Source organism: Rhinoderma darwinii, chromosome 9, assembly GCF_050947455.1.
Source record: "Rhinoderma darwinii isolate aRhiDar2 chromosome 9, aRhiDar2.hap1, whole genome shotgun sequence".
Classification (NCBI taxonomy): domain Eukaryota; kingdom Metazoa; phylum Chordata; class Amphibia; order Anura; family Rhinodermatidae; genus Rhinoderma; species Rhinoderma darwinii.
This window is the reverse complement of record NC_134695.1, coordinates 48,749,030-48,762,451: the sequence shown is the minus strand read 5'-3', so window position 1 is coordinate 48,762,451 and position 13,422 is coordinate 48,749,030. Positions and strand designations below refer to the sequence as shown.

Below are 13,422 nucleotides of genomic sequence, written 5' to 3'. Positions count from 1 at the left end.
GGGAAATTTATTATTAATAAACAGTACGCTTGTTGTATTACAGACTACTAACAATGACTCATTTTTCTCACTAATATTTTGGGTTCCATCGAAGTGACAATTATCGTTTTCTATGGGTCAGATCAGCAACGTTATTGTTAAGTTTCTGACTTGTGTCCTCTGTCAAATTGTTAAAAATACTATTTAGACATTTCTCAGTTATAACTATTCCTGGAAAATCCAGATGGCAGCCAAGATGGCTGACATTACAAATTCGCAAAGGTTTTCGGGCCATCTTTCATAGAGTGCAGAACGACATGCCAATAGAGCGTCCTCTTTACATACATCTGGCCAGCATACTTTTTGACTACGCTTTTCAATATGAGAGGGTCCTGACAAATCGTATAGCGTTCTGTATCCATTTTGTCCAATTCAAGCCAACGGGCGACATACGTAACTGTTGTGTATACAGATGCATACATACATCAGGACATAGTTCCAGTATGTACATGTAGTGAAAAAAAAACCTAGATGTAAAGAGAGCCTTGGCGACAACTAATGTGGATGTTACAATTTCTGGTCATGTTGGCTGTTGCCCAAAAACAGCTATAACGAAGAAACGAGTGGATAAAATGAATGATGTCACTTTAGGAGAAAAACATTGACAAGTGATTTTTTTAAATTTAAGGGTGAAATGCAGTTTAATTTACATTGATCTAAGAGGTTGGTTTACTGAAAGAAAATAAGAACACGACTGATGACATCAGGTAATAACCGCTGGACAATGCATGGCAAAGGAGCCGAGTTGTTTGCCAACTTCAGCATTTAACATGAGGCATCTATCAGACCTGTATGGTTTTTCTGGGTAGAGGACTTGAGGAACGCTCTATGGCAGCTTATATACTGGTTTCTTACTAGAGGTGAAGGTTGGATGACCCGGGCATGATGCAAAACTTATATCTGGTCCCTCCACCTAACCGCTGCCAACTTCTCACAGTACTGTATCTAATAAGATGATACACTGCTTTGTATAGTGAGATATCTCCATCAAGCATGAATAAATTATGTGGCCGCTAGAGTGGGACTATAGAGGGTACAGAGGATGTAGTCACACCTGGGCCCTGGTCCTTAATGGGACCCAATGGCCCACTCTACCACATAGAAGGTACTACAACGGAGACATGATTGCTGGATACCGCTGTACAGAATTTGCATTGGGTGGACTTTTGGTCTTCAAGGTGTTGGTCCGATGTGTGAATGCCACCTCTGCAATCCTATGCCACTGCCCAGCCACAGAGTAAGCAATGTGCCCATCGACCTGAGCCCAGTAAGACATTGCGCCTAGAGAACAGGAATATAGTTTCCACTATAGCAAGGCAAAGCTCTGCCATTCCCGATACAAGATTTCCTTGTGATCATAGTACTATCATAGCGATCATACACAGGGAATTTTTTTTATCTTACACAGGCGTAAGGGAGATCATACGGCACAGAAATGGTTATATCCACTACTACAAGTCTATACACATAGCATTCGAAATTCAACACCAAGTTGGAAAGCACGTACACTCCCTTATATGCACCGCCTTATTACACACAGGTGACAACAGCACAGGAAGAGTACACACCCGTCCCTGCCCAGACACAGGACAGGCACAAGTCACTAACAAAACGGCGCATCATTTTGCAGGAATGTGTACTACACCGTGTGCACGTGTAATGGGCCTTTTCATACACAGGGGAAACAGGACTTAGCTTGCCAAGTGCGTACTCCACCCAAAGTCACACAATATCTGCACAGTAATGCAAGTCATAATGCAGAGACTGGCGGATATTCCTCTGAATCAGCCAAATACTCCACTGCGAACATGAACTCGAAGCTGACCCAGGATGATGAGGGTTGTTGTCCTCTAGAACTTCAGATGCATTTTGATAAAATATGATAATTCAGTCCTTACAATGGAGCACATACTCCGTCCGTGTCTTATGCTTCCAAAATTTAGATTTTGTAGTGACACTTTTTATACCTGGCCCCATGTATATCGATAGGAACTGCTCCAAAACTATTGCTTCTAAATAACCAGTTATACCTGGATATTTGGAGTAGACACATTGCGGCTTTCTGGCTGCTTGGGACTTTTAGTACCTTTCATATATACACGGAGAATCTGCATGTAAAGGAATAGAACTGGCTCATTCATTCAACAACCAGATACAACCTGAACTTGGGACTATGAACTATGGACTACATACAGTTGGCATCACACAATATGCACAAGGGTTTGGCCGCTGTGTACCGCCTCCTGCTGAAATAGTGAATGCCATCTTCAATGTGTATCCACAGTGGCAGATATACATAGCATATAATAATTCAATACTTATGGCCATGTATACATATAAGCTTAAGATGGGCATAACAGAATAAAGTAGGCCTTATAAATCCAATAACGAGTTAGTCACTAACAATAATGTTATGGAACACAACATACTGGTTGTACGTCTTCAGAAAACCATTAAAATGATGATCAATAATTCTGTACACTGATAGCATCTTATGATTCCAGAAACAGCGCCACTCTTGGCCATAGGCTGTGCCTGGTATTGCAGCTCAACTCTCTTCAAGTAAATAGAGTGGTGCTGCAATACTAGTCACAGCCGATCGAAAAGAGAGGTGCTGTATCTGGGGGGGGGGGGGCAAAGCAGACTTTTTTTTTTTTTTTTAAATCCTGGACAATCCCTTTAATTAGGCTTAGCAGAAGGTCAAATTGGTGACGGAGATGTGGGACCTCCAACTAATAGTGACATAGTATGGTTGAAAAAGACAAGTCCATCAAGTTGAAATATTATTACAGTACCTATGAGTGCTCTTACTTGGAGGCACGATTTTGAATGAGCCATTATTTATTTTCTGAAAATTAATACGAAGACCTTTTCATTCAGATCCTGGACCCCCATAGCAGTCAATTCTAATTGGTCTATTTAAAAGATGCTGTCCATAGAATACCTCTTTAAGACCAGAAGAGGAGTGTGGTAGCAGACAGCACCCCCTATGGGGGCCACAGAGACTCAACGCCATACAATGCTGGATATCCAGTGACAAATATAATGTATTCAGGTGACAGCAATAACTATATAAACCATCTCATTACACATTCCATTGACAAATTCTGTGTAATTAACCCCATCCTATACAGTTAGTAATGTACCTTAAAGTCACTTCAAAGCTCCGAGCATTAGGACATTTTATTACCAAGTGACTTTTAATGAGAGCAGGTCTGACACACAAGCAGAGAAAGAAAAGGTCATAAAAACTCCCAACAGCACAAGGATCAGGGCTGAGTAACCCCACAAATGGAGAAAATCACAACTTGTTGATTTTTATTAGGATCCCTGGGAAGATGTATGCGAGGAATACATCATTATGGGATAAGGTTGTTGATTGATGTGCACTGTACACAAATCCTCACTACCCTGTGAGTAATGGACCAGCAACATACAGAACACCCAAAAATCCATCGCAAAGGCTTAGAGATCGACACTGGTCAAACGCAACGTTCCAAGACGGATACGTTATTTCTCATTCAAAGAGAAAGCTCCCATAAAAATCAAAAGCGTGCATAAGTTCTTCAGTCAAGTTGTTGAAAATTGTATTCAGCCATTTGTAAGCAATGGATACCGGATTGTGGGAAAGTTGGGTTGTCATCCAGCTCCCCCAGGCTCCACAATAGCTATTCTGTCTTTTATGCAGCAATATAAGGGTCAAATCACACACAGAGTTTTGATGCAGTTTTTAACCAAATCCAGAAGTGGATCTAAAGGAAAGAAAAAAAAAAGGTGTATCTCCATTTTTGGTGTCCACTCCAGTGTTTGGCTCAAAAACCAGAGCCAAAAACTGCATTAAAATTCTGTGTGTGGGTCCTGGCCTAAGAATGGGAGGGGAGTATCAACGTGTACCTTGCCATCTAGAGGTCGGTTTCTGAGAAGTGACAACCAATATGGTCTCTATCACAAATCCCACAGGGGTTGTAGCCCAACTTTCCTAGGCTCATAAATGTGAAATCTGCCTCGTTATACATCCTCAGATAGAATACTACTGTATAAGTGGTAAGATTTGCCATTCAGATCTGGGAAAGCTGGGTAACAACCCCTGTAGGTGGTACAACTGTAATATTCGAGGTCATCCAGCTTTCCTAGGAACATATATTACGAAGATATGACTGAATAGAATGCTAAATCTTGGATGATCTATGGATTTTTTCATTTTACTTGGACGTGCTCTTCAGACCAACATGGCACAAAACAAGTGGCCTGGGCATAGTCAGTGCAGTGGGCAAAATGGAAAAATAAACTGGCCTTGTGCCAGGTGTTGTGGTTTTCATTCTGGTTTTAGTCTAGTAAGGAGTGGTGTGGTAACTAGCTTGTCACGTCTAGGATAGCCACAGGCGGTCAGCTTAACCCTATCCATGCCTGTAAGAACTGAACATGGACTTCACCAACAGGAGAATCTGGATCAATGACTATGGAGGTCACATGGATACTATAATATACAATTTAGGTTTTTATACGTAGAATTTCCTTACCTCCATAAATAGCGTTGCCCTTTGATGAGTTTTGTCCCTTTTGCATCATCCGTGCCCGGACCTGTTCCTGAACTCGAGCATTGCGCAGCTCCAGGCCCTCGTCACGCAGTCGCCGGTCCAGTTGCGAATCCGTAGGCAGCGCCAGTGAGGTGATATTGTTGTTTGGCTGCAGGGCCGACATAAGGAAGTGACCGTCCTGCATTTTTAAGCTTTGTGCAATCTCCCAACAATGCGAACCTGGCTATACTCCGCGTCTGGCTCACCTGAGGCTCACCACCTGCGCACTATACGTGGCACTATCCTCCACCTCTCTTATGGCTGTTTCCTATATAGCCTACGCTTTACAGGGTTGTTTGTATGGCACTAAGTCCCTACCTGTCACTGACCTCCTCTCCACGCTCTCAGCCTGTCTCTGCTTCCATGCCCCACCCTGCCATTACCTCAGCACTCCTACCTGTCCCTGCTTTTCTCTCTACTCCGCCCTGTGACCTAATACTCTTATCCTGCTGTCACTCTGTCCCTGTTCTGCTACAATATCCTTTTGTCCCTTGATTAATTGCAGTGTCTGTCTCCTTCGGATTTCCTCGCTGGCTCCTTCACACCTGTATATGTTCTGCAGATCACTCACACCTGATCCTACACCTTGCAAGCTCTCAGATCTCTCCAAGAACAACATACGCAGGGCTGTGCACTCTCTTCCTTGCACTCTGCCGGTCTCACACCTCACTCACTGCACTCTATACAGGAATGTAACATCCCCCTCTCAGTGTCAGCAAAGAATCTTCCTCCCCTTCCCAACCCCTTACTGAAAAACTCTATAGCAAGTCCTGGACACCTTATCTTGGCAGAAAAGTCAGTGGGACTCCATCCACGTCACGGATACAGGCTACATTAGTATACGTTCTTCTTTGTAGGATACGTTTTTTGTTTTTTACTAAAAATTGTATAGCAACGAATACCGTAATGTTCCCCATGGGTTTCTAATGGCCAAAATTATTTAGGCACGTTTACAGTATGTCTGAATGACATTTTTTAAGGTGCTGAATAGCGTGCGATGGAAAAATATGGATTTATATTTTTTTTCCCCAATTTTAGTCAATGGGCAGAAAGATCCAAACATATGGCATATGTTGGCACCTTCCATGTTCGGATCCAGTAGAAAAAAAAAAGCAATTTACTCTTCAAATAAATATCTATAAGTATTTATTAAAGCCTTCTCTGCCCTTTTTCTAACACCTACAAGAATTTTCGTTGTTTCAGAAAAGGGGGGGGGGGCGGTATTTTAAATCACAATCTGAAAAAGCTATAAAAGTTTTCTGCCCACTTTTCTGTGGCATGATGGAGAACATTGGCAGGTAAAACCACCGTTCATGCACCTTGTCGGCAAATACTGCGCAAAACAACAGATTTTGGCCTTATTCATATGAACGTGTTAAACGTCCGTGTGACGGCCGTTGAAACAACAGCTGTCACACGGACCTATATAATTCAATGTGGTTGTTCACACGGCCATTGTTTCAACGGATCGTGTGAAGGGTCCATTAGAAAATAGGACATGTCCTATTTTGTCACGCTCCACGCATCCCTCCATAGACTCTACTCTATGGGGGATGCGGGATATCGCATTCGGCAGCGCAGAGCATGGATGAACCTCGGATGAGAAAAGCGGTCATGTTTCACATCCGAGATGCGTAACGCCCGTGTGAATCTCGCCTTTATGTGGCTTTTATGTGGCAAAAAATGCTGCAGCCAGATGTTAGCTTGAAGTCGATAGGAAAATATAAAATGTACTACGAACAAGGTGTTTTTTAGGTATCGTTTTTACTATTTTTCCTAAAATAATTGAGTTATTTAAGACTCAAAAAAAATGCCACAGAAAATGTTTTGTGAAGGAAGCCTTAGGCCAGGTTCACACGAGTCAGATACGCGGCGTAAAACACATTCCGTCAAAAAAAAAATGCACCACATTGTGGTGCAGTTTTCCGGGTAGAATTTCCACTGCGGAAAGCAACCGTAAAAAAAAAATAATAACTTTCATACCTAACCTGGCTGTAACCATGGCTACACGTTCCTCTGACATACTATAGCCCGGCCTCCTGGAATGACATTTCATCCCATGTGACGGCTGCAGCAATCACATGGAATGAAACGTCAACCCTGGAGGCCGGGCTAGACGCAGAAGCAGAGAGCTGTGGTTAAGTATAATTTTTATTTTTTTTAAGTTCTGATTTTTGCGGCGGGATCGAAGCTTTTCCGCCGGAAAATCGCAACATCTGCTATTTGTTGCAGGTTTTACATCCATATTGAATTTAATGGGGAAAATCTCCAACAGAAAACCAGCGATTCCACAACATGAATTGACATGCTGCCGATAAAAAACTGCACCGCAGGTCAATTTATGAATATTTTTTCGGCAGGTTTTTGCAGCGTTTGGATGAGATGTATTCAAATCTCATCCACTTTGCTGCTACTGTAATACGCTGCGGATTTTCTGCAATGGAATCCTTTGCTAAAAATCCACAGCATTTAAGCTACCTGGGAACTCAACCTTAGGGTATGTTCACATGGAGTGTTTTCAGCCATTTTTCGGGCCGTAAAGTTCTTGAAAAACGGCTGAAAAATCGGAAGCAGAATGCCTCCAAACATCTGCCCATTGATTTCAATGGGAAAAACTGCGTTCTGTTCCGACGGGGTGTTTTTTTAAACTTCTGTAGCCGTTTTTCATTGACTCTATAGAAAAACAGCTCCAAAAACGTCCATTAAAAAACGGCGCGACAAAAGTCGACTACGCTATTGCTTCTGGCAAAATGATGAGTCTGGTGCACAAAAGATACAAACGGAAACCATGGGCACCGGATCTGTCACCATTGAAATCAATGGTGATGGAAACTGAAACCTCCAATGCAGATGTGAACGAAGCCTTAAAGAGGCTCTGTCACCAGATTTTCAAACCCCTATCTCCTATTGCAGCAGATCGGCGCTGCAATGTAGATAACAGTAACGTTTATTTTTTTCAAAAACGAGCATTTTTGGCCAAGTTATGACCATTTTTATATTTATGCAAATGAGCCTTTCTTAAGTACAACTGGGCGTGTTTAAAGTTATGTCCAAGTGGGCGTGTATTGTGTTCGTTACATCTGGGCGTTTTTACTTGTTTTACTAGCTGGGCGTTGAGAATAGAAGTGTATGATGCTGACGAATCAGCATCATCCACTTCTCTTCGTTACCACCCAGCTTCTGGCAGTTCAGACACACAGCTTGTCCTTGCGAGTCCGACGCGATGAAGTTCCTGTGGGAGGAAGTGAGTGACGTCACAGCGTGATCTCGCGAGGACACGCTGTGTGTCTGTGCACTGCCAGAAGCTGGGCGTTGTGAATAGAAGTGGATGATGCTGATTCGTTAGCATCATACACTTCCATTCACAACGCCCAGCTAGTAAAACAAGTAAAAACGCCCAGATGTACACACACAATACACGCCCAGATGTACACACACAATACACGCCCAGATGTACACACACAATACACGCCCAGTTGGACATAACTTTAAACACGCCCAGTTGTACTTAAGAAAGGCTCATTTGCATAAATATAAAAATGGTCATAACTTGGCCAAAAATGCTCGTTTTTGAAAAAAAAACAACGTTACTCTTATCTACATTGCAGCGCCGATCTGCTGCAATAGGAGATAAGGGTTTGAAAATCTGGTGAGAGAGCCTCTTTAATGAGGTTGTTTCTGCAACAGGTGGATGGTTTTCTGCAAGTTCCATTCTGCCGTTTTTAAAGTCCTAAAGAGAAGCCTATGGGAAAAAGGTCTGCAAAAATGCTATACCCAGAGTATGCTGCGTTTGGAAAAAAATGCCACTGACAACAAAATTGCATCACAAAGGCCACAAACCAAAACGCAGGTGTATATAGTGCATTTTATATTTTACTATAGACTTTAATGTAGAATCTGGCTGCACTAAAAAAACGCAGCAAAACGATGTGTGTGAATCCAGCCTTAGGCCGGTTTCCCATGGGTCAGATACGCTGCGTAAAAATCACGCAGCATGTCTGACCTGGTATCCACAGTACATTCCGTCCGAAAAATCGCACCACTTTGTCGAATCGCACCACATTTCCGCTGTGCAAGAAAATGCTCATACTTACCCCATGGGCATAGCTAGGGGGGGGGGCAGGCGGGGCGCAACTTAGAGGGTTGGCGCTAGCGCCATCCCCTCCTGCACTATAATTGTACCGGAGTCTGCAGGACACAGGTACAATTAGAAGCAATGAATGGCCGGGTACGTTCCGTGCCCGGCCATTCAGCGCATTTCTATGAGTGAAGCGGCGCAATACTTTGCGCCGCTTGCGTCATTGAAAGGCGCTGAATGACCGGGAAAGTAACTCTGCCCTGCCATCAGCGCCTTTCATAGACGCTTCGTTCAACCACAGGAGACCTGTACGGAAGAGAGCAGGTCTACATTGCTGCCGGCCGGCGTGGGAGCGGGATTAAGGTGAGTTTGAATAGTTTGTTATTTTATTGTAATAAAAAAGTGTGTGGCTTTATCTACGGGGTGGCTTTATCTACTGGTGGGGGGCTTTATCTATGGGGGTCTTTATCTATGGGGGGCTCTATCTACAGTAGGGGCTATATACTTGGGTGGGCTATCTATGGAGCACTATATACAGGGGTGGGCTATCTGTGGAGCACTATATACAGGGGTGGGCTATCTGTGGAGCACTATATACAGGGATGGGCTATATCTACAGGGGGCTATATACAGGGGTGGGCTATCTATGGAGCATGATATACAGGGCTGGGCTATCTGTGGAGCACTATATACAGGGGTGGGCTATATGTGGAGCACTATATACAGGGGTGGGCTATATCTACAGGGGGCTATATACAGGGGTGGGCTATCTATGGAGCACTATATACAGGGGGGCTATATCTACAGAGGGGCTATATACAGGGGTGGGCTATCTGTGGAGCACTATGTACATGGATGGGCTATCTGTAAAGCACTATATACAGGGGTGGACTATATGTGGAGCACTATATACAGGGGTGGGCTATATCTACAGGGGGGCTATAAACAGGGGTGGGCTATCTGTGGAGCACTATATACAGGGGTGGACTATATGTGGAGCACTATATACAGGGGTGGGCTATTTCTACAGTGGGGCTATATACAAGGGTGGGTTATATATGGAGCACTATAGGGGGAGTTATTTGTGGGACACTATATACAGGCGTGGGCTATATGGGGGTACTAGCTACAGGTGGCTCTATGAGGCGCACTATCTACAGGGGGCTCTATGGCAGGCACTATCTACAGGGGGCACGGCGTGTGTGTGTGTGTGTGGGGGGGGACACACACACAGTGTATGGTGCTATTATGTTTAGGGGCGTAGTGTGTGGTATTATGAGAACTTTATCTTTGTTTATAGGTGTAGAAATGTTGGAAAAGTGAGAGGCTGAAGACATCTGAGCGGCAAACTGCAGAAATGGGCTGTGACCGGGAGAAGTCATCATAGAGGTCTGGACCGGATGGAGAAAAAGAACTAGAATCTGAGATGTCACCGGTGAGTCAATGAATGTAAATGTTCATTCTGCCTCTAATCAGCACTGTAGTCACTGTATGATCTGCAGTCAGATGATTATGATAGGATTTATTTTTTGTGATACAGCATCTCCCAGCATATCCTTACCATTGTTCGGGCCATGCTGGGAGCTGGAAACAAATTAGTGCAAACCTATACATCAGGGGTTGCACTAAGTTGAGCTGTATTTGTGCTGGTGTTGTATTTATGTACTGAGCTTTGTTCCGGTGCTGTATTTATGTACTGAGCTTTGTTCTGGTGCTGTATATATGTACTGAGCTTGGTTCTGGTGTTGTGTATAGAACTATATTGCTTATAAAATGTACAAATGTTTTTATGCTCGAGTTACATAAAAATAAATGTGGAAAAGAAATGACACGTCATTGATTACTAGAGAAAACAAACATGGCGAGGGGGAAGGAGATGTCGGGAAAGAGGTTGGAGGGGGCGCCAAACTGAATCTTTACCCCGGGTGCTGTAGAACCTAGCTACACCTCTGCTTTCCCCCTCCGTCTTTTTTGCGCGTAGTCCGGCCTCCTACGATGATGTTGCAGGCCATGTGATGCTGTAGCCTGTGATTGGCTGCAGCAGTCACATGAGATGCAATGTCAACCCAGGAGGCCGGACTGCAGGAAGAAGTAAGTATGATTTTTTATCTTTTATTGCTGCGTTTCCGCCGCAAAAGTCGCAGCACATGGCTTTCTGTTGCAGGTTTTTCATCCCCATTGAATTTAATGGGGAAAACCTGCAACTGAAAATCAACAAAAACACAGCATAAATTGACATGCTGCGGAATTCAATTCCGCACCACAGGTCAATTTATTAACGTATACGCTGTGTTTTTTATCTGCAGTGTGGGCATGAGATTTACTAAATCTCATCCACTTTGCTGCTACTGTAAATGCTGTGGAATTTCCGCACACAATTCCGTTGCGGAAATTCCGCAGCGTTTACGCTACAAGGGAACCCGGCCTTAGGGTGGATTAAAATGCGGCAGATTTTGTTGCAGAAATTCCTGCAACTGAAAATCAATTTCATTCATCTGGATGGTTCCATTTAGATGAATAGATCAGTCGCAGAAATTTCTGCAACTAAATCTGCGACGTCTGAATCCACCCTTAGATTGGGGCTCCATGGCGACTTATCTCATGTGATGTATTGTGATGTGGTGCTTTCCCACAAAATTGGATGTACAGTATATCGAGATATTATGTGATGTGTAAAATAACCAGCAATTCTACATGCAATTTAAAATTGACGGTTTTATTATTTATCTTCGACAAGGTTAAAAATAGCATTGCAATACTCTGCACTATCACCATTGTATAATAGTACCTGTACATTTAATATAAACCTATGGGGAGGTAATTCCATAGAATTGTTGTAAAAAATCCAACTTTATTGGATTTTTTTGCAATTGGAATAGCGCAGATGCATGAACATGTGTTTTCATGCGACCCCGTAGGTATACATTATACATGATCGCTCGTACACATGCCTACAGGCTAGATTTACAGGCATTCCTCTAGTTCATCTTGGGATAAATGTATGAAACAAAAAGGAACATGCTATACAAATGACGTGTAGTTACGTAATTCCCTTTGCTAAATGTTATAAATGAACATGTTCTAGGATTCTGATTGTGTGATAGTGTGATTTACAACTACTGTATTGATCTTTCTATAGATATCAATACTTGGGAAAAACAAATGGAACACAATACATTATAGGGGGGCACTTAGGGGCATACCATGGCATAAAGCTATGTCCTGGCACCAGCACTGATATTAATTCGAAACATATAACATTATTATTTTAGCAATACATATTAATGACAGTTAGGCTTCGTTCACATCTGCGTCAGGGATCCGTTTCGACGTTCCGTCTGAGCTTTCCGTCTGAACGGATCCCTGACTGACACAAACGGAAACCAAAGGTTTCCATTTCCATCACCATTGATTTCAATGGTGACGGATCCAGTGGCAATGGTTTCAGTTTGTCTCCGTTGTGCAAGGGTTCCGTAGTTTTGACCGGATGAATACCGCAGTCGACTACGCTATTCATCCGGTCAAAACTACGGAACCTTTGCACCACGGAAACAAACTAAAACCATTGGCACCGGATCCGTCACCATTGAAATCAATGGTGATGGAAATGGAAACCTTTGGTTTCAGTTTGTGTCAGTCAGGGCTCCGTTCCGACGGAAAGCTCAGACAGAACGTCGAAACGGATCCCTGACGCAGATGTGAACGAAGCCTTATGTGTTTATCGTATGTCTCTATATATCCACTCTGTGACAGATTTATTTGGGCACTGTATGGTGGTATTATTTAGCCCCTCATTGGGGACAAAAAGGAAGGGAGGCCACACACAGGTGTGCCCAAGGACCTCCACAGATCTTGCTCTGGCCCAAAACATGGCGCATATTTTAAGTGTAATTTTTCCAAAGTGTTCGATTAAATTTGCTATAAAACATTTAATAGATCATATGTAGTTTCTGTTACATTTCACAACAATGTAATTAACACTACAAAATAAGACTAAAAATGAAAAAAGGTGTGTTTTTTGGGGGGACGGAGGGGCACCTTATTTACTACAATTTAAAACATGGTATCCAACTGATGCAATCAATTATAATCATAATTTTTTCAATGCTTTTCATTTTTCAAAAATTAAAACTAGAGTGGCACGATCATAAAAAAAATGTATCTGAACGTCCATACAACAGCGACTATGAACATGCTACATATATATTAAAGTCTACATATGTAGCGAAGCCTTAGTCTCTGGTGTATGTGAGTGTGACTTACATATTATTATACATTATAACGTGCCATTTATTACTCCTCGAGAAACTTTTTAAGGCCAATAGAGCAAAAGGGCCAATGGAGCAAAAGGGCCAATAGAGCAAAAGTCCTGCTGGTGGCCTGGGAAAGCAGGGGTGTGGTTGATCTATGGGGTACAATATAAAAGGCCTGTAGAAAGTTCAGGGGTCAGAGGTAACGGTTTTACGTCTCCTTAGCCTTTTGCCTTTAAGCTCACAAAGGCGGCAATTTCTCATCCCTTCTCACAGCAGAAGCTGTATACTTTCATCGCTAATGAATCTGACAGCTCATTGTCCCAATGTCACATTCCCAATAAACTGTGAGTAATACAATATAGAATCTAGTCTGTCTTGTAAAAAGGAATCTCAGGATTATCCTATATTTTGATATACAGAAGTTCCCGAGAGTTTTACGTAGCTACGAATGTTACTAAATCCCATATAACGCAAC

At 42.8% G+C, this 13,422-nt stretch overlaps 1 protein-coding gene across 2 annotated transcripts in view; it reads right to left on the bottom strand.

Moving 5' to 3' along the window:
• Positions 1-5,045, bottom strand: part of PKP3 (plakophilin 3) — a 50,014-nt gene extending 44,969 nt beyond the window's left edge. For both annotated transcript variants that reach the window (XM_075836957.1, XM_075836958.1), the window contains exon 1: positions 4,560-5,045. In XM_075836957.1, the coding sequence (XP_075693072.1) occupies positions 4,560-4,761 (202 nt within the window). In that variant the 5' untranslated portion in view covers positions 4,762-5,045. The remainder of the gene's footprint in view (positions 1-4,559) is intronic.
• Positions 5,046-13,422: the final 8,377 nt, after the last annotated feature.